Source organism: Stigmatopora argus, chromosome 1, assembly GCF_051989625.1.
Source record: "Stigmatopora argus isolate UIUO_Sarg chromosome 1, RoL_Sarg_1.0, whole genome shotgun sequence".
Classification (NCBI taxonomy): Eukaryota; Metazoa; Chordata; class Actinopteri; order Syngnathiformes; family Syngnathidae; genus Stigmatopora; species Stigmatopora argus.
Genome location: NC_135387.1, coordinates 27,198,930 through 27,225,549, shown reverse-complemented (window position 1 = coordinate 27,225,549; position 26,620 = coordinate 27,198,930). Strand labels below are relative to the sequence as shown.

Genomic DNA, 26,620 nt, shown 5'->3' with positions numbered 1-26,620 from the left:
AAAACGAACCATGGGGTACCTCCGCATGTGAGCCGTACCCTTAAAATCATTTAATTTTGCGATTTCTCCCGTATAAGCCGCATTTTGGCCGCCTCCGCATGTGAGCCGTACCCTTAAAATCCCTGAATGTTACGATTTCTCCCGTATAAGCCGCCCCCCGATTCACAATTTTCACCTCCATATTCATGGTTTTAATAGGGAGTACAAATGTGTTACTTTGAAGGGAAAATCTTAAGAAAAATCATCGCACGTGGTATTTCTTGAGTTTTAGTCGCAAGAACAAAGTGTGAAATATAGTCCAGAAAATACGGTAATCATTGCAGCACCAGTCTAACTTTGCATGTGTATATGCACTGGAAATTGTCCATGTGGTATACTTTCATTAAAATGATTAGGGAGTGTAGAATGCTGTGTTTTCCCACACGGTGGTTGCTACTCACTTGATGAATGTGTACTTACCTCAGTGTGTGGGTTTTGTGAATGCTTGTGAGCACCCTTGGAAGGAGATCTTGTGTCCTGCGATGGCCATTGTGCAGATGCTTTAAGGACCGGCTGGAGGAGAGAAGGAAATGACTGTTCCCATGGCAACCCTGAGCTGGAGTGGCTGATAGTCGGGTAGCGTGAAGAAGCTGTCAGTTGAGAAAGCGAGAGCTGTAAGGAAACACGGGTTCATAGTTATTATCGTGCTATTATGATGCTATGTTATCATATCATAGCATTTTGTGTTATCATATCTTGTGAGTGTGCCGTTATGATGATATTAGGAACCATTTGGAGGTCGTTAAAGCGGGAATGGTTTGGGTCAGTGATCCTAATTAACCTCACTGCTTCGTTTTTTGGGGGGTTCACCTGCTTATTAAGCTTAGAGGGATAAAACAAATGTCTTTGAGACTGCATTGGACAGAATTAAGTGATGAAAAAGACATTTTTTATTGCTCTCATGGGAAAAAACTTTTCGGCACTCTAGACTGCCCTTTCTAGACTGGTACACGGTCGATTGGTCGCCGGTCTTTTGGTCGCCCGGAAGGTAAGTGATAATTACCATTTAAATCGTTGCTCAAATTCCCTAAATACAAACTGTGAATTACTATTTAGTCATACTTAATGCCCTAATAATTATTCGGCTAAAGAAAAGCTCCAAATTTCCCGTACTTTTATTTTTTTTGTACGGAGAACTTGTTAAGACCCTGACTGACAGCTTCTTAAAGGGACAACGCATGTACATACAAACTCTTCTACACTCACACATCGGCTCAGTGAAACTGCTCATGGCCATTCTTGGCTTTTATTGATGCGTAGACCGTGTTGTTTTACCTTGTTTTGTCGCCGGTCTTTTGGTCGTCGGTCTTTTGGTCGCCGGTCTTTTGGTCGCCCGTTGTCGCGGTCGGGGCGACCAAAAGACGGCGACCGAAAGACCGGCGACCAAAAGACGGCGACCAAAAGACCGGCGACCAATTGACCGCACACGTCTAACCTTCAAGTCACCTCGGGTATAGGTCAGACTGGTCCAAAAATATGTGGCGACAGATTGTAAATCAACATTCTGAGCGAAAATGTGTGTCTTTTGTTTTTCTTCACCAGGTAAAAACTGTTTTTATTATGACCTCAGCAAGAAAGGAAGATTTCAAAAGAATTGAAAGTGACACAACTGGCTGAGAGTTTCATTTCTACTCTTCACGATGGCCGATTTTGATATTATGGGGGTGAAAATGAGCCGTGAATGCGCAAAGGATAAAAGAGGTGGTGATGGGGAGACGCTGAAGGCTTTTTCGATAGAGTGCTGGTAGAAATTTTGTCAGAGTGCCATGAAATGTCGGTTTGAAAATGCGACTAAATGCACACTGGTAGAACTGTATTCGTCAGCAGATACAAATGGATGAAAAATGTGCTTTTGAAAATATTTAATTACATATACAAGGTCAGAACTGCAATTGAAAATTGGTATCTTGACATTTGGGGAGGCGCTCGTTCTCTGAGTTTCACAAAATAACAAAAGTGAGTAATTTAGCAGATTCAAATGTATTTTAGTTAAGCTTTATATTCATTTGGGCGGCTCGGCATCTGGGTGGTAAGTAAGCGCCTCACAGCTTTGGGGTCCACCCATATTGAGTTTGCATGTTCTTCCCGGGCCTGTGTGGGTTTCCTCCGGGTACTCCGGTTTCCTCCCACATTCCAAAAACATGCACGGTAGGCTGATTGGACACTCTAAATTGCCCCTAGCTATGAGTGATTGGTTGTTGATTCCGTGACCGGACGTTTGGTCGCCGGACGTTTGGTCGCGGACGTTTGGTCGCCCGGACCCAAACAACGGGCGACCAAACGTCCGGCGACCAAAAGACCGACGACCAAACAAACGGCGACAAAACGAGGTAAAACAACACGGTCTACGCATCAATAAAAGCCAACAATGGCCATGAGCAGTTTCACTGAGCCGACGTGTGAGTGTAGAAGAGTTTGTATGTACATGCGTTGTCCCTTTAAGAAGCTATGTCAGTCAGGGTCTTAACAAGTTCTCCAACAAAACACAATAAAAGTACGGGAAATTTTGAGCTTTTTTTAGCCTAATAATTAATAGGGCATTAAATATGACTAAATAATAATCTGCAGTTTGTATTTAGGGAATTTGAGCAACAATTTTAAATGGTAATTATCAATAACCTTCCGGGCGACCAAACATACGGCGACCAAAAGTCCGGCGACAAAACGGCCGAGTACCATCGATTCAGGGTGTCCCTCGCCTCTGGCCTGGAGTCAGATGGGATAGGCTCCAGCACCCCCCACGACCCTAATGAGGATAAAGCGCTTCAGAAAATGAGATGAGAAAATGAATGAAATAACAAATATATTCATTTTAAAATGGGATTTTTAATGTGCTAATTATAATGAATTTATTAACTAAAGTTTTTTTGCCATATCTGTATAACGAATAAAGTTGTCAATCAATTTGGCAATCTGTCAATTCATCCTTGCAACCCAGTTTTCGACACGAGCGATATTGAAAATTTCAGCAGCCTTGTAAACCACAATTCTGGTAATGCATCTGCTATTAGGATTAGTCAGAAGGTCCTCTAAACCAGATCATGTGCTCAGAAATGTCATTTTTCTGTTACTACCTAACGGTATGTCAACACGTGAGCTTATTTGCACTGAGCCAACGCTTTGGCAAAACAATGCAGCGAGGAAATTAGCAGTGGAATTGCTGCCATGTTATCAGGGCAAACCATCATCTGCTCACCTTCTGGTTTCCCGGGTAAGCACGGCAGCTTGCCTACTGTATGTGGGGGGACGGCGTGCGTACCGCGAATGCACACAGTCTGTCGCTTTGCAGTGACCTCGAAAGTGACGAGATCATTTAATGGATGGAGCGATGTCCTTGCGGTGAAGTACTAGGTGTCTTTGAACTGGATGAAAAGGTTCTTAAATTCTGACAGGGTGTTGGGACAGAGTGATATCTGGTAGAAAGGATGAAGTGTGGGTAATGTAAAACAGGTGTAGCAGTCAAGCACACAAAAGAACGTATTAGTGAGGTGTCAGGTAGGGACTACGAAGTCAACATGTCAAAAATTGGAGCTGACAGGAACTCATTGCATTCGTCTATAGACTGTTTTACACTCGAGCTATCTTATCATCTAGCCGTTCGTGTATCTATCCTTGCATCTACTTACTATACACTGTTCATCTTGATTAAAGGCCCCCTATCACGAACGACAGGAAAATCGATAGATTAGACTTGGCTGAGACACAAGTGCTAATTATTTTCTTTGTAAATGAAACCACAAAAGCGCTAAAATCAGCTTAAATTGCATTTTGCTGTTTTGAAAAAAAATATCGGGTCTTAGGGTTAGTTGGGGTTTTGGTTGGTTTGTTTGATTTTCGCCTCTTGTGTCCTCTTGTAACCAGGTGCATGCACTTTATTATCAACCCTTGTCTGTCTATTAAAACACCGTGTTTTGGCTGGTAAACGGTCGATTGGTCGCCGGTCTTTTGGTCGCCGATCTTTTGGTCGCCGGTCTTTTGGTCGCCCGGAAGGTAACTGATAATTACCATTTAAATTGTTGCTCAAATTCCCTAAATACAAACAGCGAATTACTATTTAGTCATAATTAATGCCCTAGTAATTATTAGGCTAAAGAAAAGCACAAGTTGGAGAACTTGTTAAGACCCTGACTGACGTAGCGTCTTAAAGGGACAACGCATGTACATACAAACTCTTCTACACTCACACGTCGGCTCATTGAAACTGCTCATGGCCATTGTTGGCTTTTATTGATGCGTAGACCGTGTTGTTTTACCTTGTTTTGTCGCCGGTCTTTTGGTCGCCGGTCCTTTGTTCGCCCATTGTCGCGGTCGGGGCGACCAAAAGACCGGCGAACAAAAGACGGCGACCAAAAAAACGGCCACCAATCGGCACACGGTATCGGTTAGTCTTTGTCGGATCGTCTGCCTTGTTTGCTTCATGCCAAGTTACCATGCCATGCTCCATTAGTAATAATCATCCCTTGACTGTCTATTTAAACCCCGTGTGTTTATCAGTCTTTGTCAGATCGCCTGACTTGATGCCACGTTGCCATGCCATATTCCATGTTCCTCGTTTCCCCTTCTTCCGTGTCAGGTTTGATTTTGTTATTTATTGCTAAGTCCTTGTTATTTTCTTGAATCCCCTCCTGCCTCAGTTATTAAAGTTTTGTTAGAAGACTCCACGTCCTTGTCCCCCTGATTGCTTCCCTGCATTTGGGTCCAACTACGATGCCACGCTTACGTAACAGCGGGATTACTGCCGAGTGATGGCAGGTCCACTTCCGTTTAGTTTCATTATGGTTCAAATGGTTCATCCGTGTTTTTAGACGTGAAATTTGAACATGAACGCTGTTGATAAAAGGCTCTTTTTTTCTGCAGGACAGAGGGATGCACTTAGTGAATTGGCCACATATAAGGCAGTGGAGCACGTGTTAAGAAGTCTATACTTTTGTTTTAATGAAAATATTTTCCTCAAGACTCAATGACGAGTGGCCGAGGAGTTGGTTTGGTTTTGGGCTAAACAGCAGCAAAAATTACCATTGAAAAATGGTATGTACTGCATTTTTCAGACTATAAGTTGCACATATTTCATAGTTTGATGGACCTGCTAGTAATACTCAAGTGAAAATTATGTTTTTTTTCTCTCTCTGACCACGTGTGGCCAATGAGTTGGGTTGTTTTGGGGCTAAACGGCAGGAAAAAAATTAACGGGGTTAGATGGTGCAAGGCCATCTAACTCAATGGAATGATTTCACAACCAGTGTAATAATGTAAGTTTTCTTGTATTCAGAACAAGCCTGGCTGCGACATTCTGTATCAGCTCCAGCTTTCGGACAGATTGTTTTCTTAACACCCAGAAATATACCATTATAATAGTCTTATCTTCTAAAAATGAACGTCAGAAGTTTATCCATGTCTTGTTTGCAGCAAAGCCCCTTAATTCTAGCTATTTTCTTAGGTGGTATTGGATAGTTTTAGTGAGCAACTTTAGATGGCTGTCAAGATTTGGGTCTGAGTCAATAATTACGAACAGATTTCTGGCTTGATTTGTCGCTGTAAGTGACATTGTGTTTAAGGTCGGGACTGGTCCTCAGTCAATCACAGGAAAACGGTCGATGGTGAACACACTTAATTGCTGAATTTATAAGATGCCGCTTATTCATTTCGTAACAGCTCTTCGTGGAATTAATAAGTCAGGCCATGAATTGAATACTTGAATTCCAAATTAGTAGTGTTTATTTTACGTTTAATACCAAAAAAGATGAACAAATACTGTATAAGTGCTGGGAGTGATGACCCCAATGTATAATGCTGTGGAGCAGAAATGCTGAATCGTTGCTTTGGAAAACAGAGGACACATCAGAGGAATAATTAAACGCTACTTGCAGTGCTTTCAACATTTTTTTAAACAAAAGTGCTTCCCACTTGTATGATTCTAATAAAAGGATTTTGGAGCAGAAGGTAATCATGGTCTTGCTTTGATGAAAGGATGTGTAATGATAGCTTTACTTCTTTGGGAAACCAGTTTTAAGGTTTCTGGCTTGTATGAAGGTTTGTCATTTTTGTACTGTAAGTTGCACAAGCTATATAATGCACAATGAAAGGGAAACGTGGCTCCAGTTTTTTTTTACTTAGGTCTACAAATGTCTCGTCTTGGACGAAATAAAGTTCTAACCTAACCTAACCTAAAAAATGTATATAAGTCACACTCACAGTAAAGGCTGCATTTTGGGAAGACGTTTTTTACTTTATCAGAATCTAAGAACAACCATACATTGAAGTAACATTCAAATGGGGACCTAACGACTAAATAGGCACCTGTTAAAGTGAGCATATTAAAGTTTTTTTGATAATTGTAGCCTAGAAAACACCAAATAAGCTGTTAACAGGAAAACTGAAAAAAATTAAAACACAATGACGCCACAGGTCCAACCCAAAATATGAAAAAAAGTGCAAGTTATAGTCCGGTTATACACGTTACTTTCTAAAATAATGTACCTGGCCTTCATAACACAATGCATACATAGAACGTAGTATGATCCATCTGCCGACTATTGGGGTGTTCTGGAAACCACATGAAAGCTTAGCCACCCTAAAATTGGAATGTCAAAAAAACGCCCGTAGAATTTGTGACCGCGAGCGTTTCGATATCAATGAATGAAAAGGAGGCATGTTTCAAGCTAGCTGAGACAAAAACTGGCGATGCATCACCTTTAATCAAGGGCATCAGTGATTGGGCCAGAGAGAATAGCAGCAGCCAAATCAGCCAGTGCCAAAAACAAAGTGCAACACAGCCTCACCCGGCCACAAAAGCTCTCGGGTTAACGGAATCCAAGCATGACCATGAAACACGTCCACGACTCAATGCAAAAATCCAATCATAAACAAGGGCAAAGTCAATGGCTTGCCCAAACATTGGCTATAAATACCAGCGCATAATTAGCATTCTGCGCAGCGGCAAACAGAGGGCCAAAAATCAATAATGTATGCAAGCAAAAGAAAGTCGTCAGATCAAACAATGGCTGCCAACCGAGTCCGAGAGAAAGACTTGTTTACGCTTCCCATCCCAGAAAAGGATGCCATTGATTAATCAGCACTTGACAGCCATGTTGACAAGGAAAGAGAAATTTGTCAAACAGGAAAGGGAAATGGATTTGGTTGTTTGAAACGCTTATTTTTATAGCCGAATGCAAAAAAACAAAAAAAAGGAGGTGGAAACAAAGAGTGCTGCAAAACTAGTGGAGAGGAATTTTAGGCTGCCAAAAGCAATGACATGGCTTCACACATTGATTCCCATTTCATCTCTTCGCAGAAAGACTTGGAGCACCATTAAAATGATAGATGAATATGTAGGCAAATAGATTTATGGTGTGCACTCAGAGCAGGCGCGGCAATAATGACTTGTGCTTCACGCCCTTATTTACTCAGTCTTTCATATAAATGAAGGAGCTATACAGAGTCGTATGCACTTCAGTCATTAGTTGGCTCATAAAACATCTGACGTGCTCTCAGGTGAGGAAGTACAGTGAGAATGGAAGCAAAAACTGTTCCGCGCCGCCGCTATGTAGTCAAAGTAGGTGCTTAAAAACTTTATAAACTTCACTTTTAGTCTAAATTTTAGTCTAAACAGTTTGATTTTTTAAAATAAAAAAGGGCATGTTTAACAGTTACAGTCTTGTTAGGGTTTTGGGTGGAGGTGTTTGTGTGTGCTTTTTACCTCTTGTGTCCTTACGGGTTTCCCTTCCTCTTGTAACCAGCTGCACATTATTGTTAATCATCCCTTGTCTGTCTATTTAAACCCGTGTGTTTGTTAACAGTTACAGTGTCACGTCTTGTTAGGGTTTTGGGTGGAGGTGTTTGTGTGTGCTTTTTGCCTCGTGTCCTTACGGGTTTCCCTTCCTCTTGTAACCAGCTGCGCATTATTGTTAATAATCCCTTGTCTGTCTACTTAAACCCGTGTGTTTGTTAACAGTTACAGTGTCACGTCTTGTTAGGGTTTTGGGTGGAGGTGTGTGAGTGCTTTTTGCCTCTTGTGTCCTTACAGGTTTCCCTTCATCTTGTAACCAGCTGCATATTATTGTTAATCATCCCTTGTCTGTCTATTTAAACCCGTGTGTTTGTTAACAGTTACAGTGTCACGTCTTGTTAGGGTTTTGGGTGGAGGTATGTGTGTGTGTGTGTGCTTTTCGCCTCTTGTGTCCTTACGGGTTTCCCTTCCTCTTGTAACCAGCTGCGCATTATTAATAAACATCCCTTGACTGTCTATTTAAACCCCGTGTGTTGGTCAGTCTTTGTCGGATCGCCTGCCTTGATGCCACGTTGCCATGCCATGCTCCATGTTCCACGTTCCCTGTCAGGTTGGGTTTTGTTATTTATTGCTAAGTCCTTGTTATTTTAGAATATTATAGAACAGTCCATATCACGTCCTTGATTGCTCCCCTGCATTTGGGTCCTACACTACGTTCCACGCTCGACAACGCACAAGACGTAACATACAGATCTTAAATATCTTACCTTGGGGCCCTGTGGTGATTCTGGAGATGAAACTGCTTGAAATTCACTTAGACCTGCAAAATAGATGCGCATAGGCATATTGAATGATAGAAAAACTTTTGACCAAGTCAAATTAAATCGACTGTTTCTATGCAGAAAGAGAGTCATAGATTTGACTTTAAACAATGCAATCAATTTGAATGAGCACATGCCACAAAAGAACAAAAACTAATTCTGAGTGCTTCAGTATTTGCAAAAACTTCATATGAGTGAGAGTTGATAAAAAAAAAATTCTAATTAGCAACTTGAAAATCATGAATATTCACATTTTTATTTTATAACACCCTTTGTCCCACATTTTGTATTTATTTCTCTTTTAATTTATTCTTGGGCGGCCCAGCGGATGTGTGTGTAGAGTGTTTTGGGGTCCTGGGTTCGATCCCAGGTCCGTTCTGGGCTTGCATGGGTTTTCTCCGGGTACTCCGGTTTCCTCCCTCATGGTAGGCTGGTTGAACACTCTAAATTACCCCTAATTATGATTAGTCGTCCTCGTGCTCTGCGATTGGCTAGGCACCAACTCAGGGTGTCCCCAGCCTGGTGCCCGAAGTCAGCTAGGATAGGCTCCAGCACCCCCGTGAGCCTTATGAGAATAAGCAGTTCAGAAAATGAATGAATTCATTCTTTCTATAAGTTGCTTTCTTGTTAGTTTTTTTTTACTCATGATTCCAATTAAACTGTAATTTTTTTAAGTCCCTCCTTTTGAAATAATTGAGCAATCTGTAGCAAGTACAAAACTAGTAATAAATGACTTTCCCACGCAAAAAACAACAAGATTTGGATTGAAATGCCACAGTGAGCTTAACGTCGAACAACAACTCTTCCTGAGGTATTTGCTTGGTCGCCATGGTAATTCGGGAACGAAAGGTTTCCCGGATTCTTTTTTTTTTGCGCTCTGTGCTGGAGCTCGACTGATCTTTTGGAAATTGCTCGGTCTGCCTGGGGTGTCTCACTGCAACTCCCATCTGTTCAGACAACATGCACACAGAGCTTTGCTGGCTCTCTGTCACAAATTTGCTCTCGCGTTACCTCTCGTCAAAAGACACTTTCACATTTTTTCCCCCCAGTTATTGCAATTTTTCAAGCCAGTCGGAAAGTCTTTTACCTCCTTTGATGGACTGCGATTAAGGAGAAGCCTTCGGACTGATGATCGACACCTCATATGTGGAAATGTCATTCTCACTCATTATATATTGATGGGTGCAGTACGATAAAAAAGTTTGGCTGGCCCTGAAAATTTGCATTACTTATTCAATTGCTGGATGTTTGGATCAGCAAGTTAATTGTTATACATTAAAAAAAATGAATAATGTTTCTTGGTCGAATAGAAGAAGATGCATTAAGAGGTGGTAGTGCATTTTTCAGAGTATAAGTTGCTTGTTTTTCATAGTTTGATGGACCGACTAATATTAAAGTGTAAATTATGTTATTTTTTATCTGTCTGACCACAAATAGCCTGTTATGGTGTTTTTTTAGGCTGTAGTTATCTAAAAAAAACTGTTGTTAACAAATTTTACTACTGTTACTTTAACATAAGTTTGGTTTTGATTTCTGGTCAAACAAATAATTGCCCTCCCCAAAATGCGACTTCTATGAATTATATATTTATTTTTTTCCGGTCTTCATTGGGTATTCCCTGGCTGGTGCGACGTATAGTCCAAAAAAATACGGTAAGAATTAACAAAACTACCACCGTATTTTCTCGCATATAAGCCGTACGCTTAAGATTGCCTTAAAATCGTTGAATTTTACAATTTTTTTCATATAAGACGCCCCCTGATTCACAATTTTTACCTCCATATTCATGGTTTTAATGGGGAGTTAAATGTGTTACTATGAAAGAAAAATGTTGCCTGTAGGTAATTAAAAACTCTAAAAAAAAATGAATCAAATTGTGGCAGAAAGACAAGGCCCATTTCTCCATTCACTTCAAATCATTGATCTAACTCCAAACTCACGTTTCCTTAATGCAATATGCCACTTTTAAATTAATTTCCAGATGATCCAAGCTCATTGTTGTCTATTACGAAAGCCTAACATGAGTTAGTTTCTGCTAGAAGTCAAAGTAAAAAAAACAGATGCACATGGGAGACATGTCATTGGTGAAAGTTGATTATCTCATTGATTGGAATTAATGGCAATAAGCATCCAATTAGTTCGGACTGGGCGGGACTGGCAGAGATCATTTGCTGCCCCCCGGTCAAAATGGATTGGATGTCAATCACTAGTAAAAGCACTAAACATAGTGGTGAGATGTAAAAGTGTATCAATGAGGTTTTGATGATCATTTTGTTTAACAGATTTTTTTAATTTTTTAAATATACTTTTTCGACCGAAGTACCAGATAATTGAAACAAATCCCCCCCCCCCCCCCCCCCAAAAGTGTTCTTTGAATATATAAAATCATTATGCACACAATAGAGCAAGGGTATCAGACTCGGGTTGGTTCGCGGGCCGCGTTAACGTCAACTTGATTTCATGTGGGCCGGACCATTTTAGATATAATATTTAGATTTTTTTATAAATGGATTTAAAGCACTGGATTAAAATCCCTGAATATTCAGTTTTTTATAGACCTAAAACAATGTTTATTTTAGCTTTTTTTATATATATTTTTAGATTTAAAAAAATGATTTTTGAACTAAAAACAGAAAAACAGATTAAAAATGACAATTATTGATTTAAAAGGGGGAAAATCAGGAAATGTAATATACATCTATACTCTTCATTTTAATTTGATCCTAAAACAGAAAGTCGGCACTCATGATTTACTTTCCCGGGCCACACAAAATGATGCGGCGGGCCAGATTTGGCCCCCGGGCCGCCACTTTGACACATGTGCAATAGAGGCTAACATGTTGCTGTTTCATGTTCTCAGACTTCATTGACCCTCCCTCATACTTCATGCGTTTGCGCCCAAAAATATTTTTAATTTTTTTTCATAGGCATGTTGTTACTGTGTTGTAATATTTACCTTGATTGGATGAAACAGTCCACCTTCCGTGACATGATGCATCCTCCACTTTTGTTTTCACAGTTGCCTTTGGGCTGGATGCTGCTTTATGCTCACTGGGAGACAGTCGAAATATGATCATATCCTGAGAGGAAAAAAATTGGGTTTGGGTTGTAACCATTTATCGATAGGTGGTGCAAAAAAATCCAATCAAATTAATTGGAAAGGAAAAAAGGTTTATATAGCAGTTATTATTCCTATTTTGCGACAATTGGCCCAAAAAAAACGTTGTTCCGGAATTCTTGGTACAGTATCGGCGAATACTGCCATCAGGTAACACAAAATATTTTTTCTAATATAAATATTTGCATAACTGAGAAAAATGATTAAACAAATGAATTATTCTGAAAAGTAATACACGAAATTGTTTAAGTATGAGATTAAAAAAAAAATCAATAACAAGGCACGGTGGACTAGTGATTTACAGATCTGCCTCGCATTTATAAGATCGAGGGTTGAGTTGGCATGTTCTCTTTGTGCATGCGTGGGTGTTCTTTGGGTAGTCCCATTTCCTCCCACATCCCAAAAACATACCCAAAATTGTCTATAGCACAGGTGTCAAAGTGGCGGCCCTGGGGCCAAATCTGGCCCGCTGCATCATATTGTGTGGCCCGGGAAAGTAAATCATGATTGCCTACTTTCTGTTTTAGGATCAAATTAAAATGAAGATTATAGATGTATATTATATTTCCTGATTTTCCCCCTTTTACATCAATAATTGTAATTTTTTAATCCATTTTTTCTGTGTTTTTAGTTCAAAAATCATTTTGTAAAATCTAAAAGTATATACAAATATTTTCTATTTTCCACTTTAAAATGGAACATAATGATTAAAAGAGATTTTCCCTTACTAAGAAAAAAAGCTCAAATAAACATTTTTTTTCGATCTATAAAAAACGGAATATTCAGGACTTTTGATCCAGTTCTTTTAATCAATTTATTTAAAAAAATGTCTAAATATTATATCTAAAATGGTCCGGCCCACATGAAATCGAGTTGACATTAATGCGGCCCGCAAACCAATCCGAGTCTGACACCCTTGGTCTATAGGTTTGAGTGTGCTTAAACAGTTGTTTGTCCGTATGTCCCCTACGATTGGCTGTCAACCAGTTCAGGGTATACCCCGCCTACTGCCCGTTGGTAGCTGCGATATGTTCCAGCGCCCCCGCAAGCCTGCGTCTCTTGTGAGGATTAGCGGTTTAGAAGAAAGAACTACAAGAACAATAAAAGCAGACAAATATGGTAAAGTGGCGCGCTACCTGAATTGTGGACGCAGTTGAGAGTGGTGCAGTGGTCTGACTTCTGGCTGAGTTGTAGACCAGGACTCCTAGAGGATTGGGCGTTGAACCCCCCTGCAGGACCAGCCTCGATTCTTCCCCTGTCCAGTTGCTTTGCTCCTCGAATGGGCACAGTATCGCCCAACGGATGCACTGCAGGAAAGCTGCCCGCGAGCTTGTCCTGGCAGAGAGCTGAGTGTTTGGAAAATATACAGAAATCACTAACAATGAAATCCATGAGGCCACTCTTTAAACTTAAGAAGTACCTACCCTTCACCAGTTAGTTACTGTAAAGGGATCCAAAGCAGGTTGTGTAAAAAACCTTGTCGGCATCAAGGGCTAAGTTGTTAGTCTAGAAATTAAAGTCACGGTTGTGTTTTAAAAGCCTGCATTAAAGGAGATCGCCACTAGAAGTAGTCTTCCAAAGAGTCAGTCTAAATCACCTGTGTCAAAGTGGCGGCCCGGGGGCCAAATCTGGCCTGCCGCACCATTTTGAGTGGCCCGGGAAAGTAAATCATGAGTGCCGACTTTCTGTTTTAGGATCAAATCAAAATGAAGAGTATGGATGTATATTAAATTTCCTGATTTTCCCCCTTTTAAATCAATAATTGTAATTTTTTGATCATTTTTTTCTGTGTTTTTAGTTCAAAAATCCTTTTTTACATCTAAAAATATATATATAAAAGCTAAAATAAACATTGTTTTAGATCTATAAAACACTGAATATTCAGGGCTTTTAATCCAGTTCTTTTAATCCATTTATAAACAAAAATTTAAATATTATATCTAAAATGGTCCGGCCGGCGTGAGATCAAGTTGACGTTAAAGCGGCCCGCGAACCAACCCGAGTCTGACACCCTTGGTCTAAATGGACCAATTCATTCATTCAGTATCTGAACCGCTTTGTTTCTCACAAGGGTGACAGGGGGTGTTGGAGCCTATCCCAGCCAACGATGGGTACCTTGCACGGGACACCTTGAATCAGTGGCCAGCCAATCAAAAGGCATAATGAAACAATCGACCAATCAGTAATAGATAAGGACAATTTAGCGTACAATTAGCCTAGCATGTATATTTTTTTTTGGGGGGGGGGGTGCGAAAGGAAACGATAATACTCAGAGAAAACCCACACAAGCCCAAGGAGAACATGAAAACTTCACACAGTGAGCACCGACCTGGGAATCAAACCCACATCCCTAGAACTGTGAGGCCGACATGCCAACCACTCCCTAAACGGATCAATTTTACCATAGAAATGAATTTGTTCGAAACTTCTATTAGTTACAGTTAATTGTTGACAAAGAAGAATACTTTTTCAATAACTTAACTTTGAGTGAGAATAATCAAATGCCATACTGGTGCAATTATTTTAAGAAGCAGTGTGATGTTGCCATTAATTTTTTGCAGTACAATATAGACTTTCAAAGAGACGATTCTTGAAACTGCGGTCTTTGATTTCCTTTTGTATCAGGAAATCTAGGTCACGCACAATTTAACTCGGCTTTGCGACGGATGAATATTATTTGCTGTCCCAATGCACCTCGCTGTAAAGAAAAACATTCTTGGAAAAGTAAGTGATGAATAAATAAACAAATACAAGCCTCAAAATTCTCAACAGGGGACCGAGAGCTTTTGCTGAATCGATATATAAGCTGGTCAGCTTCATGCAGATTTAATCAATCACAGGTAGAATTAACAAGGTGCAGAATACCAAAAAAAATACCACCCAGTGTTCAAAACTAGTTTCTACCCATAATGGGTTACTCAATAGTTACAAATCCCTCGACTTCATCTCTTAACATTGAAATCCATAAACCGATGTTACAGGTCATAGGTCGTGAAGAGAAACATGCAATTCCCATATTTATCAAGCTATCCACAACATCTGTAGGAATTGTGCTGTGGGATATGAAGATATATATCACCAAAAACAATATTCAACCTAATATTGGCATGGACATATCAAGTTAAGTCACTTCCATTTATAGAACCCTCAATCACAAAAGTCTCAAAGGGCTTCACAAGCCAACATTTGACAGACAAACACTATGAAATCCACAGATCTGAATCCCCAAAAGAGGAAGGAAAACCACCAAGGGCAAGAGATGGAGGATTCCCTTCGCTTCCAGCACCACCACAAATTGTATGATGTTATACAATGAAATTAAAAACCATTTCATAGTCCATTCCGTGTGATGAAACACCAGAGGTGGGATCTCCGGAGAACGGTCCTTACTGCTAACCTAATGCTTATGGGAGCCAATACAGCATCTTCAGTTATTGCCTACTAGCACATACCCGACCCCCCCCCCCCCCCCAAAGTCACATTGCACATGGCTCACATACAATTTTAACTAAAATCCAGTCTTGAGATATTGTTACGTCTCAGTTGTGACATCAAGCGTGGAACATAAATAACATACACACGTTTTTAAATAGACAGACAAGGGTTGATTACAACAATAAGTTGGCAATAAATAGATAGATTGGCAATAAATAACAAAGTCAAACCTGACACAGAAGACATGGGGAAACGAGTAACCTGGAGCATGGTATGGTAACATAGCATGACACAAACAAGGCAGACGAGCCGACAAACACTAACCAAAACACGGGGTTTAAATAGACAGACAGGGGTTGATTACAACAATAAGTTGGCAATAAATAACTAAGTCAAACCTGACACAAAAGACATGGGGAAATGAGGAACCTGGAGCATGGCATGGTAACATGGCATGAAGTGAACAAGGCAGACAATCCGACAAAGACTAACGAAAACACGGGGTTTAAATAGACAGACGAGGGTTGATTACAAAGTACATGCAGCTGGTTATGAGAGGAAGGGAAGCCAGGAGGGACACAGAGGCAAAAATCAAACAAAACAAACTAAACCCCAATTAACCATAACAGATACAAAGATTTCTACTGAGGGAGAAGATCTAATTTTCACTTAAATTATTTTTGTTTTTTGGGCCTGCGCTTGTTGGTATACTTGGAACGCTCAAGCTAATGTTTTGAGCTGCCATTAAAATTTTTTATTGGTTATGAGGTGCTATACATCCTTTTATATGTTTTTTTTTCATATTTAGAATCTTGCATTTGAGAATGTTTGGAGTAAAAACTCAGAAAATTATACTAAGAAGGCAGTGGCGGGCCATCGGGCCTTCAAGGCCTTCTCTGCCGGCCTAAGAAATATCGGAATCATATAGTATTATATTTTGGCCATCAATACTTATTAAATAATTCCAAATGGTCTGTTAGCTTCCTTTCATTGCTTTTCCCCCTGGTTGCACATTGACGTCCATCGCTGTCTTTTCCCGGGGAAATCACCCCCCTGGCCCGGTTGTAATGTCTGAAAAGCTCCAGTATTTGTATTTAATCAATAAATGCTGCTAGGAAGTGGATTTTACCCCATTTTAGTGCAATTTTTGCCGTTTCGCGTATGGACGTATCGACATTCATCGCTGTCTTTTTCCCGGGGAAATGATACTCCAGGCCTGGTTCTGATGTCTAAAAAGCTCCAGTATTTGTATTTAATCAATAAATGCTGTTTTCGGCTGGATTTTACCCCATTTTCGGGCAATGTTTGCCGGTACGCCATTGACGTTCATCGGTCTTTTCCCGGGAAGTATTTGTATTTAATCATTAAATGCTGCTAGGTAGTGGATTTTACCCGTTGAAGGCGCTACGAGAAAATGCACGGACCGCCACTGTAAGAAGGTCATATGTTGTTAAAACATGTTTACTGCAGTCGTGAATGAGGTTCCAGAAAATTTGATTCATTTTCTACATGATAAACAAAAATAGCAATAACTGTCTCAAAGTGTACTATTGGCATTATTCAGGATCTAATGGTGACCAGTGAAATGTGATACAAATCCTATCGCCAGGTATTGATTATTTATTATTATTACCATTTAATGATTATTTAATTGTGCACTTCATGGTGAAGCTTTAAATGTCATTATATTTGTATAATGACAATAAAAGCATTCAATTCAATGGGGCAATACGCCCCTATGAAACAATAAAGTGTGCTCACAGAGTGTCTTTTCTGAAATTGTTTAACAAAGCCACTTTTTGAGTGTCATTGTTCAGTCTGGTTTTCGACACACCGCCAAACGAGTATGGCAACTCACTCAAAGCAAACGGCGAGGAATGATATAGACCATAAAAATGAGTGAAACGGTATCCTGCGCAAGTGTAGGTCACATCGCACAACGTTGCGTTATGCATGTCTGAAAGCGCCGATAGATTCCCCTGCCTCGGGTCTCCATAGAAACAACAGAAGAAGTCAAATCGCTTCATTTCAAAGCTGGAGAACCACCATCTCGGTGATTTCTGAGCTGCTCTATTTGTTTACATCTGATGAGACACTCAAGAGCTCCGCACAAATTAAGTCACAGTGAATTGCAGATCAATATCCAATTCCGATGGAGAGGTTGTTCACATCAGAACATAATTTGCCCTCTGAAGCATAAGCCCGACTCTTTTACTGAATTGGAGGAGTAGAAATATACAGCAGTCATAAAAGAAGATGGCGATAATGACTCAGTGAGAAGTGCCTTCTGTAATTCAACGGCTCGGTTTAAGACGAAACGCGACACGGAGTGAGGAACCTTTCAAGTGTTTTTAAATGTAATTATTTTGTATAATTATCGACCAATTTTTCTCACATATTAGCCAAATCTACATACCCTTAAAATTCAAAGAAACATTTCCCGTTCAAACGATTGAATTCCTTGGACAAAAACAACTACTGTATTTTCTCGTATAATGACCGTCTCCGCGTATAAGCCGCACCCTTAAAATTGCCTTAAAATGCTTGAAATTTACAATTTCTCTCGTATAAGCCGCACCGAGATTCACAATTTTCAACTCCATATTCATGGTTTTAATAGGGAGTACAAATGTTTTACTTTGAAGGGAAAATCTTCTTGGCCACCACAAGCTCCTCATTTCTCTGAAGGGCCGGTACCGGACGATCGTCATAAGGAGCACTGCTAAACTAACAAAAAAATGCTGTTGAATTGGACCGGGGCCGTAAATATGGAATGCTTGCGCTTGGCGTTATTCTACTCGTAATTAAATCTTGATTGAAAACGTGTGCCGCATTATGAAGCGCAAAATACGATAAAGGAAACCCCGGATGGGTGAACAGCAGAAGTTGAACAACATGCAAAAAAAAAGGGAAATAATTCCATTCACATATTTTCAATAATTAGTGTCCTCAGTTCCCAGGTTTTTATTGAATGTTGTTGAAAGAAAATGTTATTTAAAATAGTAGTAATTATGACCCTGTCCTGTTTTTTTTTGGAACGTGTCACTGCCATAAAATTCTGCTGGATTACAGTTGCTTTGAGTCCCTCCCCCGAAAAGAACGATACATTCTATGTGCATTTTCTCACGACATTTTCCAAAATGATGGCCTAAAATTGTGTTGTAATATCTTTATGCTAGCAGAAAAAATACCTCTGTTGTTTCTGGGAAAATACCGTATATTCTTGCATATTAGCCACCTACGCACATAAACCGCACCCTTAAAATTGCCGTAAAATCGTTGAATTTTACAATTTCCCTCGTATAAGCCGCCCCCTGATTCACAATTTTCACCTCCATATTTGTGGTTTTAATAGGGAGTACAACTGTGTTACTTTGAAGGGTAAAACTTAATAAAAATCATCGCATGTGGTATTTCTGAGATACTGTATAAATTGATTGCTGGATTGCACATTCTGAAAGAGTGTGGCCTGCACGTCGACAAATTAAAAAGGAAGTCATGTGACCAGTACAACCAGGAAGTGTGTCCGTAGCGGTCTCGTTTGTCATTCCTAGGTAAGATGGTGGCGCACTGAGCGAGCAATAACAGGCACAAGTCAGTGAGTTTTTTTTTCACGTTTTATGCAGGATACGTTTTTTTCTCGGATTTCATTCGTAGATGTCAAAATAAATTTAGTTTAGCGTTTTATCCGTTTATCTTTTTATTCTATTCTGAAAGAAATGACCATATCACCCGCATTATCTTGCGTTATGGCATTTCACCTTTGTCGCTTTTTAGTTTCGTGCATGTCAAGTCTAATATGTGCCGTGTGCGGTCGATTGGTCGCCGGTCTTTTGGTCGCCGGTCTTTTGGTCGACAACGGGCGACCAAAAGACCGGCGACCAAAAGACCGGCGACCAAAAGACCGACGACCAAAAGACCGGCGACAAAACAAGGTAAAACAACACAGTCTACGCATCAATAAAAGCCAACAATGGCCATGAGCAGTTTCACTGAGCCGATGTGTGAGTGTAGAAGAGTTTGTATGTACATGCGTTGTCCCTTTAAGAAGCTACGTCAGTCAGGGTCTTAACAAGTTCTCCAACAAAAAACAATAAAAGTCCGGGAATTTTTTAGCTTTTCTTTAGCCTAATAATTACTAGGGCATTAAGTATGACTAAATAGTAATTCACAGTTTGTATTTAGGGAATTTGAGCAACGATTTAAATGGTAATTATCACTTACCTTTCGGGCGACCAAAAGACCGGCGACCAATCGACCGTGTACTAATATGTGCGCATATAAGCCGTACCTTTGGTTTAGTCAGCATTTTTTTATCGACAAATACGGTGTATATGCGAGAAAATACGGTAATTATTTTGTAAAAATATCTAGTTAGGAAAGCTGAGCAGACTGAGGGCATCGTAAAAAGTAGTGCAACGTGACTGACTAGCAAACGGGTGAAGATTCCTGTATTATTCAATGAATATGGTGTCGTGTAGGAGTAATTCGGGGGCAGAAATTCTGGCTGAGCTCTAAGAGAATGCAAGAGACAAAGCACCAATCGGGGTCCCTTTCTACATGGATGCCTACAGCCTTGAAGAGGAAGAGCTTTTATCTGTCCTCCACTTATCGCATATGTTGAGTATCCCTGTCATCGGAATGAGAGAATAGCTTCGTGTTCAACACTTGCGTTGAGGATGTAACTGAGGCTATGAAAGCGCAAAGGGAACGCTAATCTTAAGATTTCTCCACCAACAACACAGTATATATCTTTAAAACATGCGTAGGCTATACATCCAGAACCAAGATCAAGTCAAGAATATCTTTTTTCATGATCAAGTGGTGGTGAGATCTTTCAAAAGCAGTGGAAGAAAATTACAATAGGGAAAACTGGAGGAACAAAAATCTCATTGCGGCGCACATCTGCGATGTGAGGTTTCAACGCTTTAGTTTTTTTTTGTACTTGAGAATGTGTGATCTACGTATGAACTGCGTGAGGCTCGGCGAGCTTGGGGTGGGAAACAAAAGGATTAGAAGAATCTCAACGGGACTGTTTAGTTGTGGTAGCCGTCAACAAACAGGGATAAGAGGTTCTTTTGGAAAATGGGTGGAATTCACATGCAGGCATGTAAATCCGTCATCAAACGGTTCATGCGTCACACACAAAAGATGGAGGAGGACAATGAGAAATTGTGCGAGTGGAGGTGGTGTTTAATGGCATTACTATGATTTGCAAAATACAGCATACTACTGTGGGAGTTAGTGCGCTAATGCTTGCAAATATCCGTTTGAAAGGATTTCAGCATCCACAGAGTTGCTCAGAGAATAGTAACAGCATGCCAACGTTTATCAAACATTTCAAATCTTTGACAGGCAGTAAAATTCAATTCAGTTCTGTGAGGAATTACAGATAGGTCAGATGTGTTTTAGCAATATCAGTTACCAGAACGTAATGCTACTGTATAGAACATTTTCAACTAAAAAGTGATAGAACAGTATACATAACATTATTTTTTTATACCTCAGCTGAGTATATGTATTCCTTTTCTGTACTGCTTATCTTCACAAGAGTCAAGAGGGGTGCTGGAGCCTATCCCAGCTAACTACGAGGACTAGGTAGGGGACCTCCTCAATCGGTGGCCAGCCAATCACCGTGTGCGGTCGATTGGTCCCCGGTCTTTTGGTCGCGGTCTTTTGGTCGCGGTCTTTTGGTCGCCGGTCTTTTGGTCGCCGGTCTTTTGGTCGCCGGTCTTTTGGTCGCCGGTCTTTTGGTCGCCGGTCTTTTGGTCGCGGTCTTTAGTCTCTAGTCGCCCGGACCGCAACAACGGGCGACCATAAGATCGGCGACCAAAAGACCGGCGACAAAACAAGGTAAAACAACACGGTCTACGCATCAATAAAAGCCAACAATGGCCATGAGCAGTTTCACTGAGCCCACGTGTGAGTGTAGAAGAGTTTGTATGTACATGCGTTGTCCCTTTAAGAAGCTACGTCAGTCAGGGTCTTAACAAGTTCTCCAACAAAAAACAATACAAGTCCGGGAAATTTGGAGCTTTTCTTTAGCCTAATAATTACTAGGGCATGAAGTATGACTAAATAGTAATTTGCAGTTTGTATTTAGGGAGTTTGAGCAACAATTTTAAATGGTAATTATTAATAACCTTCCAGGCGACCAAAAGACCGGCGACCAAAAGATCGGTGACCAAAAGACCGGCAACCAATCGACTGTGTACCGCCAATCAAAAGGCAGAAGGAGACAACCAAACATACCTAGGGTCAATTTTATATACAATTAGCTTAGCACGCATGTTTATGGGGATGCGGGAGGAAATCGGCATACCCGGAGAAAACCCACGCAAGCCGGGGAGACAATGCATACTCCACACAGTAAGGAACGACCAGGGATCGAACCCACGACCACGGAACTGTCAGGCCGACATGCTAACTACTCGGTAATGTATTTGTCTGTTGACGAAATGGTAAAATGTAAGTGTACATCGTGTATCAAAATATAATTGAAAAAAACCGTGTTTATTTTTGCTCGGCAGAGAAAGCAGTATCGTTTTACAATAGCGCACTTAGAGAGGAATCATAAGACAAACAGCAGCCGATGGCAAAAACAGGGAAGCAGAAAGATTTCTCATAAAGTTGCTGCGAAAACAATAACGCAATATAACTTCGTCCTTAATAGCTCCAACAGGCAAAACATTGGTGAGGGAAGAATCCATCACCCTTGTTTGAAAATGTAAAATACAATATTGCGGCCTATCTAGCCCAGTAAAAACTAGGTTTCAAACACGCACTAAAGCCCTCGTGTCTGTCACCTGGAGCTAAAAAAAACAAAGTTATACCAAGTCAAATCTATAGCTCGGGTATGACTTATGGATTTGTTGTTTAAAAGCAGTAAAAGTTAGCGAAAAGAAGCAGCTTTAAGTGGGATAAAAAAACCAAAAAATCCAGAACGACGCCACAAAAGGTTTCCTCATGCACAGTGTGAATTAATCCTAAATTAGGGAGACGTGAGTGAGCAGTGAAGAGAAACTTGGCGGGACGGTTATTACTGTTAGCGTATGTCCGTTAGGCTCTTGGAGTCATTATTTGAGCCCAGAAGTCTGCAGCAGACATCAACCCGAGCTTCTACAACTGTAGTCGTGCTCTCTACAATGAGAAACCCTGGAGGGAGGGAGCCTACCCGGGCCGAGATCATTAACTTAAGAGCACTAAACCATTCACATTTTCATCCATCTGCACGACGAGTCCAAATGAACCCAGCGGGCGATACCGAGCTGGGGAAATGAGACCGTGACTTCCATCACTGCTTCAAGGAGACGGCGACTTTAATGACTTGGTTCATTAGAATATGCATATCTTTGGCAAGGAGTGGGGCTGCTTCTTAAAGTACAGAAACAAAATTACAAGCCCATCAGCAGTAAATATATATATATATATATATATATATATATATATATATATATATATATATATATATATATATATATATATATATATATATATATATATCTATATATATATGTGTATATATGTATATGTATATATATATATATATAAATTATACAAAATTACAAGCCCATCAGCAGTAAATATATATATTTTCAGCCAAATTATGAAAAAAGTCTGACTTATAGTCCAGAAAATACGGTAAATGCAACAATTATGAGGACTTCAGGGGCCTTCAAAATCACGGTGCTTACTGTATGTATAATGTATCTGAAAAAAATTAAAGGTACGTATAGTGTTTTCTGAATACAAATGCATCAAGCTGAAGATCACCGCTGTTGTGAAGCCATGTTTTTCTCGAGTAGAAGTCAGCAGTGTATCATTTCTATCACCTGTTATTGCTTTTCTATCGATTCTACAGTGTAGAGTGCCTGTTGCATTTATTTATTTACACATTTCCAGATCTTTTTCCCCCTCATTCCAGTGAGTCGTTATACCAATGCTGCAAAAGGGGCGGACTAGCAAGTCAACAATTGTTTACGGGAAGTGCCGGATCCCATTAAGTCTGAAATTGACATAGATACAACATGTGTAGACTTCTGTGAGTTTATCTATTTTACCATATATACCAGAAACTCTGGGATTTACATTTTAGCCATAAATATGTACCCGTATACACACAAACAAAAAACAATGTTATTGTCTAATTATTTTCCCCCGAAAAAGGCAAATGGTTACAAATATTTCATTGTATTTATGCCCAAATGGATTTCCCAGAAGGCAGAAATCAATATAGTTTTTCCCCTTTGATCCCCTGTTCTTGAGTGGGTTTTCTCCGGGTACTCAACTTCCAATCCAGGTCCCAAAAACATGCATGGGGCAATGATTGCTAATCCTAAATTGTCTTTACAGTTTTTATATCCAGGGCTCAATCCCAGGTTTGGATATTCTTGCCGTGTTTGTGTGGGTTTTCCCTGGGTACCCCACTTTCCTTCGCACACGGCCAAAATCAATCACGATAGGCTTGTTGAATACTCCAGTGTCGATAGGTTTAAGTGTGAGATTAAAGAGTTGTTTGTCTAAATCTGCCCTGTAATTGGCTATCAACCAGTTCAGTCTCTTGTAAGAGGCTTTAGCACCAATCGGAAAATGAAAGGATGAATAATCCGACGAGTCGATCCATCGCAACGCTGATACGAACAGAGAAGATAAGGATACAAAAGTAAGCCAATCGACGACCAAATATATAAAGTTAGTCAATTTTTCCAAGATAGCGCCGTCACGCGGAAGCCAGTGGCAGTAGCTCTGTCCACACTTATTTGTTTTTCATGTTTTACAGCCCTTCTATCTTTTTTTAATTACATTTTAATATGTCTTAATACATTCCTTTTTACTTTACTTTGTACTTCATACTTTTTACTTTAATGTTTTTGCAACTTTCTTTGTTCTGTTAACCTGGCTTCTTTCTGCTACTTCTTTTTTGGAACCATTCAGCCATGCCTACGCTGTCATACACATGGGACTAGCTGTTACAATACGCAGCAGAAGGAGCAACACCTCAATTACCGCTGGAAATTCGGAGCTGGACAAAAGTGCCGGGAGAAGAAGCAACGCTTCTGACCAACCATTCCATCGTGGGATAAGATGGAAGAGCTGTCGGCGCTTACCAGGCCGGAAACGGAGTCGAGGGCTTCTACTCTACTACTGTTGTCTTCAGCTCCAGACTACTGAGGAACTGTGCGGATGGGCTTGGAAGAGTGACTCTGCATATTCTCTACCTCGGTCACAGTATTCAGAAGTTCCCCATCTTGTGGAAGACTTCCTGCGTGTGGTTCCAGTTTTGGTCCAACTTTACAACGGCTTTTTGAATCTGTATCCGTTTTAGCTACCACAACCAAGATGGCGCCGTTCAAGTGGCAGTCGGCGGCAGTAGCTCCGTCCACTCTTGCTCGTTTTGTGTTTTTGCTGCTTTTCTGTCTTAATGATTTGATTTGGTCATTCTTAATGATCCCATTTACTTTGATTTGCTTTGTACTTTGTGCTTTTGCTTTGTTGTTCTGTCTAATCACCCTTTTGCTACTGCCACAATGAAATTTCCTGAATACGGGATGAATAAAGTTATCCAATCCAATCCAATCCAACTACTTGGAAAACTAGGAGAGCCAAGAGATCTGATATGTTTTGTTTTCAAAGTCCACCAGGGCTAGCATATTGACAATTAAGAGTGGAAACCGATTTTTTTGGACAGATATTCAACCCTCCAAAAGGCCACAAGCCATTCCACACAACTGCCGTTAGCGTTAACGTCGGGATTTAAGAGTGCCAGGTGACCAAACACAAAGCAGTCATTGCTTGTGCAAACATTAGCGCTACTGTTTTTCTGGCTTCTAGGGGGATGCATTGGTCTGGAGAAAGATGGCAGCGCTGGCAGACTTTGACAGGGTACGACTCGCTCTGGGCCTATCGCGAGGGGGAGATTGATGTACTATTCAGTGGGGGGGGGAGAGTTGACATTCATTTTAATTAGGCAGGCAAAATATTGTCCCTGCAGCATCGATATGACCTCCCCTGGCTTGTAACTCAACTTTTCTTGATGTACGCTTGGAGATAAAAAAAAACAAACAAAAAAAAGTGCCTTGAGGTAGGATTGACCGGCGATGAAAGGGCTGCAAATCAAATGAATAATATACAGGAACACTTTTAAATCCTGCTGACATTAACGTGCGAAAGCTGTTTGATTAACATTTAATTAACATTTACATGGCATTTCAAATTAGAGACAAACAGAATAATAGAAAGGCTATTTTTTTTTTCTCGAGAAAAACGTGGGAGGAGTTTACAGGAGTTGCGCGGTCAAGAAAACGTCGTCATAATAAACAGTGTTTGTTTTTTTTAACGAGCACGATAGGAAACATTATTAAGACCTTTGCGCGACCCGCAATCAATGTGCATCCAAACACACGAGCAGGAACATAGCGCACAATTTCCGGAAAATGCCGAGAACACGACACAATCCATACAGCGTGTATCTATGGCCAGCCAATTAAAATCCAAACAAGAATCTCTGGCCCAGAGGAAAGGCGACACCAGGACGTTTAATAAACTCAAGCTGGAAGCCGTCTCACAGCATCGGTCTTCACATTCAACCGTGTGGCGATTAATCAATCGGAGCTATTTATAAAGGGGGCAAAAAGTTGAAAGAAAGAAAACTTTGGGGCGCTTTATGTTTTTATCCGAACTGTGATTTTTCAAAAGACGACACGCAATTAGCTTTCTAGACGTTGATGAGGCCAGAAGTTAACGACCTGTGCTTGCTAAGTGACTTTAGTGGAGAATAACGGGCAGTTTGGTAGACACCAACCTGATTGTATTTGAACGTTTTACCGTACTGGCCCGAATATAAGACGACCTCTCTTTTTCATGACTCAAGCTTAAAAAAAAACTCTTTGAACAGCAAAATCAACTTTTATACACTAAATAATGGCAATACATCTAAAATAAATGATTGTAACAGTATACTCAAGTGAAAAGGCATGTTATTTTGAAATGTAAATTAATCAATCTACTGTGATAAAACAACAACATTGCAATAACTGCATCAACTCGAGTTCTCCATCTAGTAGGACCTAATCTAGACTAATTTCTTCCCTTGCACTAAAACTCCACAGGCTGCTAACCACTTTATCACTTTTTGTACCCAACTACTTATTCATGTTGACTACTTATCTAATTTGACAATTTATTTTTGTTGATTACTTATTTATTTATTATTTATGTATTTATTATTTATGTATTTATTATGGATGTATTATTGATGTATTTATTGATGTATTTATTATGGATGTATTATGGATGTATTATGAGACTAGATCTAAAATTGTATAATGACAATAAAGGCATTCAATTCAATTAACCATCAAAGTGTTCAGCATTCGTGCGTTAGCTGGGATGGGCTCCAGCACCCCCCTCCACCCCCATGACCATTGTGAGGATAAAGCGATTCAGAAAATGAGGTGGTATCTCACGCCATCTAGTTTTGCG

General features: G+C 40.2%; 1 protein-coding gene across 2 annotated transcripts in view; it reads right to left on the bottom strand.

The window, feature by feature from the left end:
- nphp4 (nephronophthisis 4) overlaps positions 1 to 26,620 on the bottom strand; it is a 166,294-nt gene that overhangs the window by 87,420 nt on the left and 52,254 nt on the right. For both annotated transcript variants that reach the window (XM_077613815.1, XM_077613806.1), the window contains exons 9-12: positions 12,841 to 13,050; positions 11,543 to 11,666; positions 8,533 to 8,585; positions 460 to 651 (exon numbers count right to left, since the gene is read on the bottom strand). In XM_077613815.1, the coding sequence (XP_077469941.1) occupies positions 460 to 651; positions 8,533 to 8,585; positions 11,543 to 11,666; positions 12,841 to 13,050 (579 nt within the window). The remainder of the gene's footprint in view (positions 1 to 459; positions 652 to 8,532; positions 8,586 to 11,542; positions 11,667 to 12,840; positions 13,051 to 26,620) is intronic.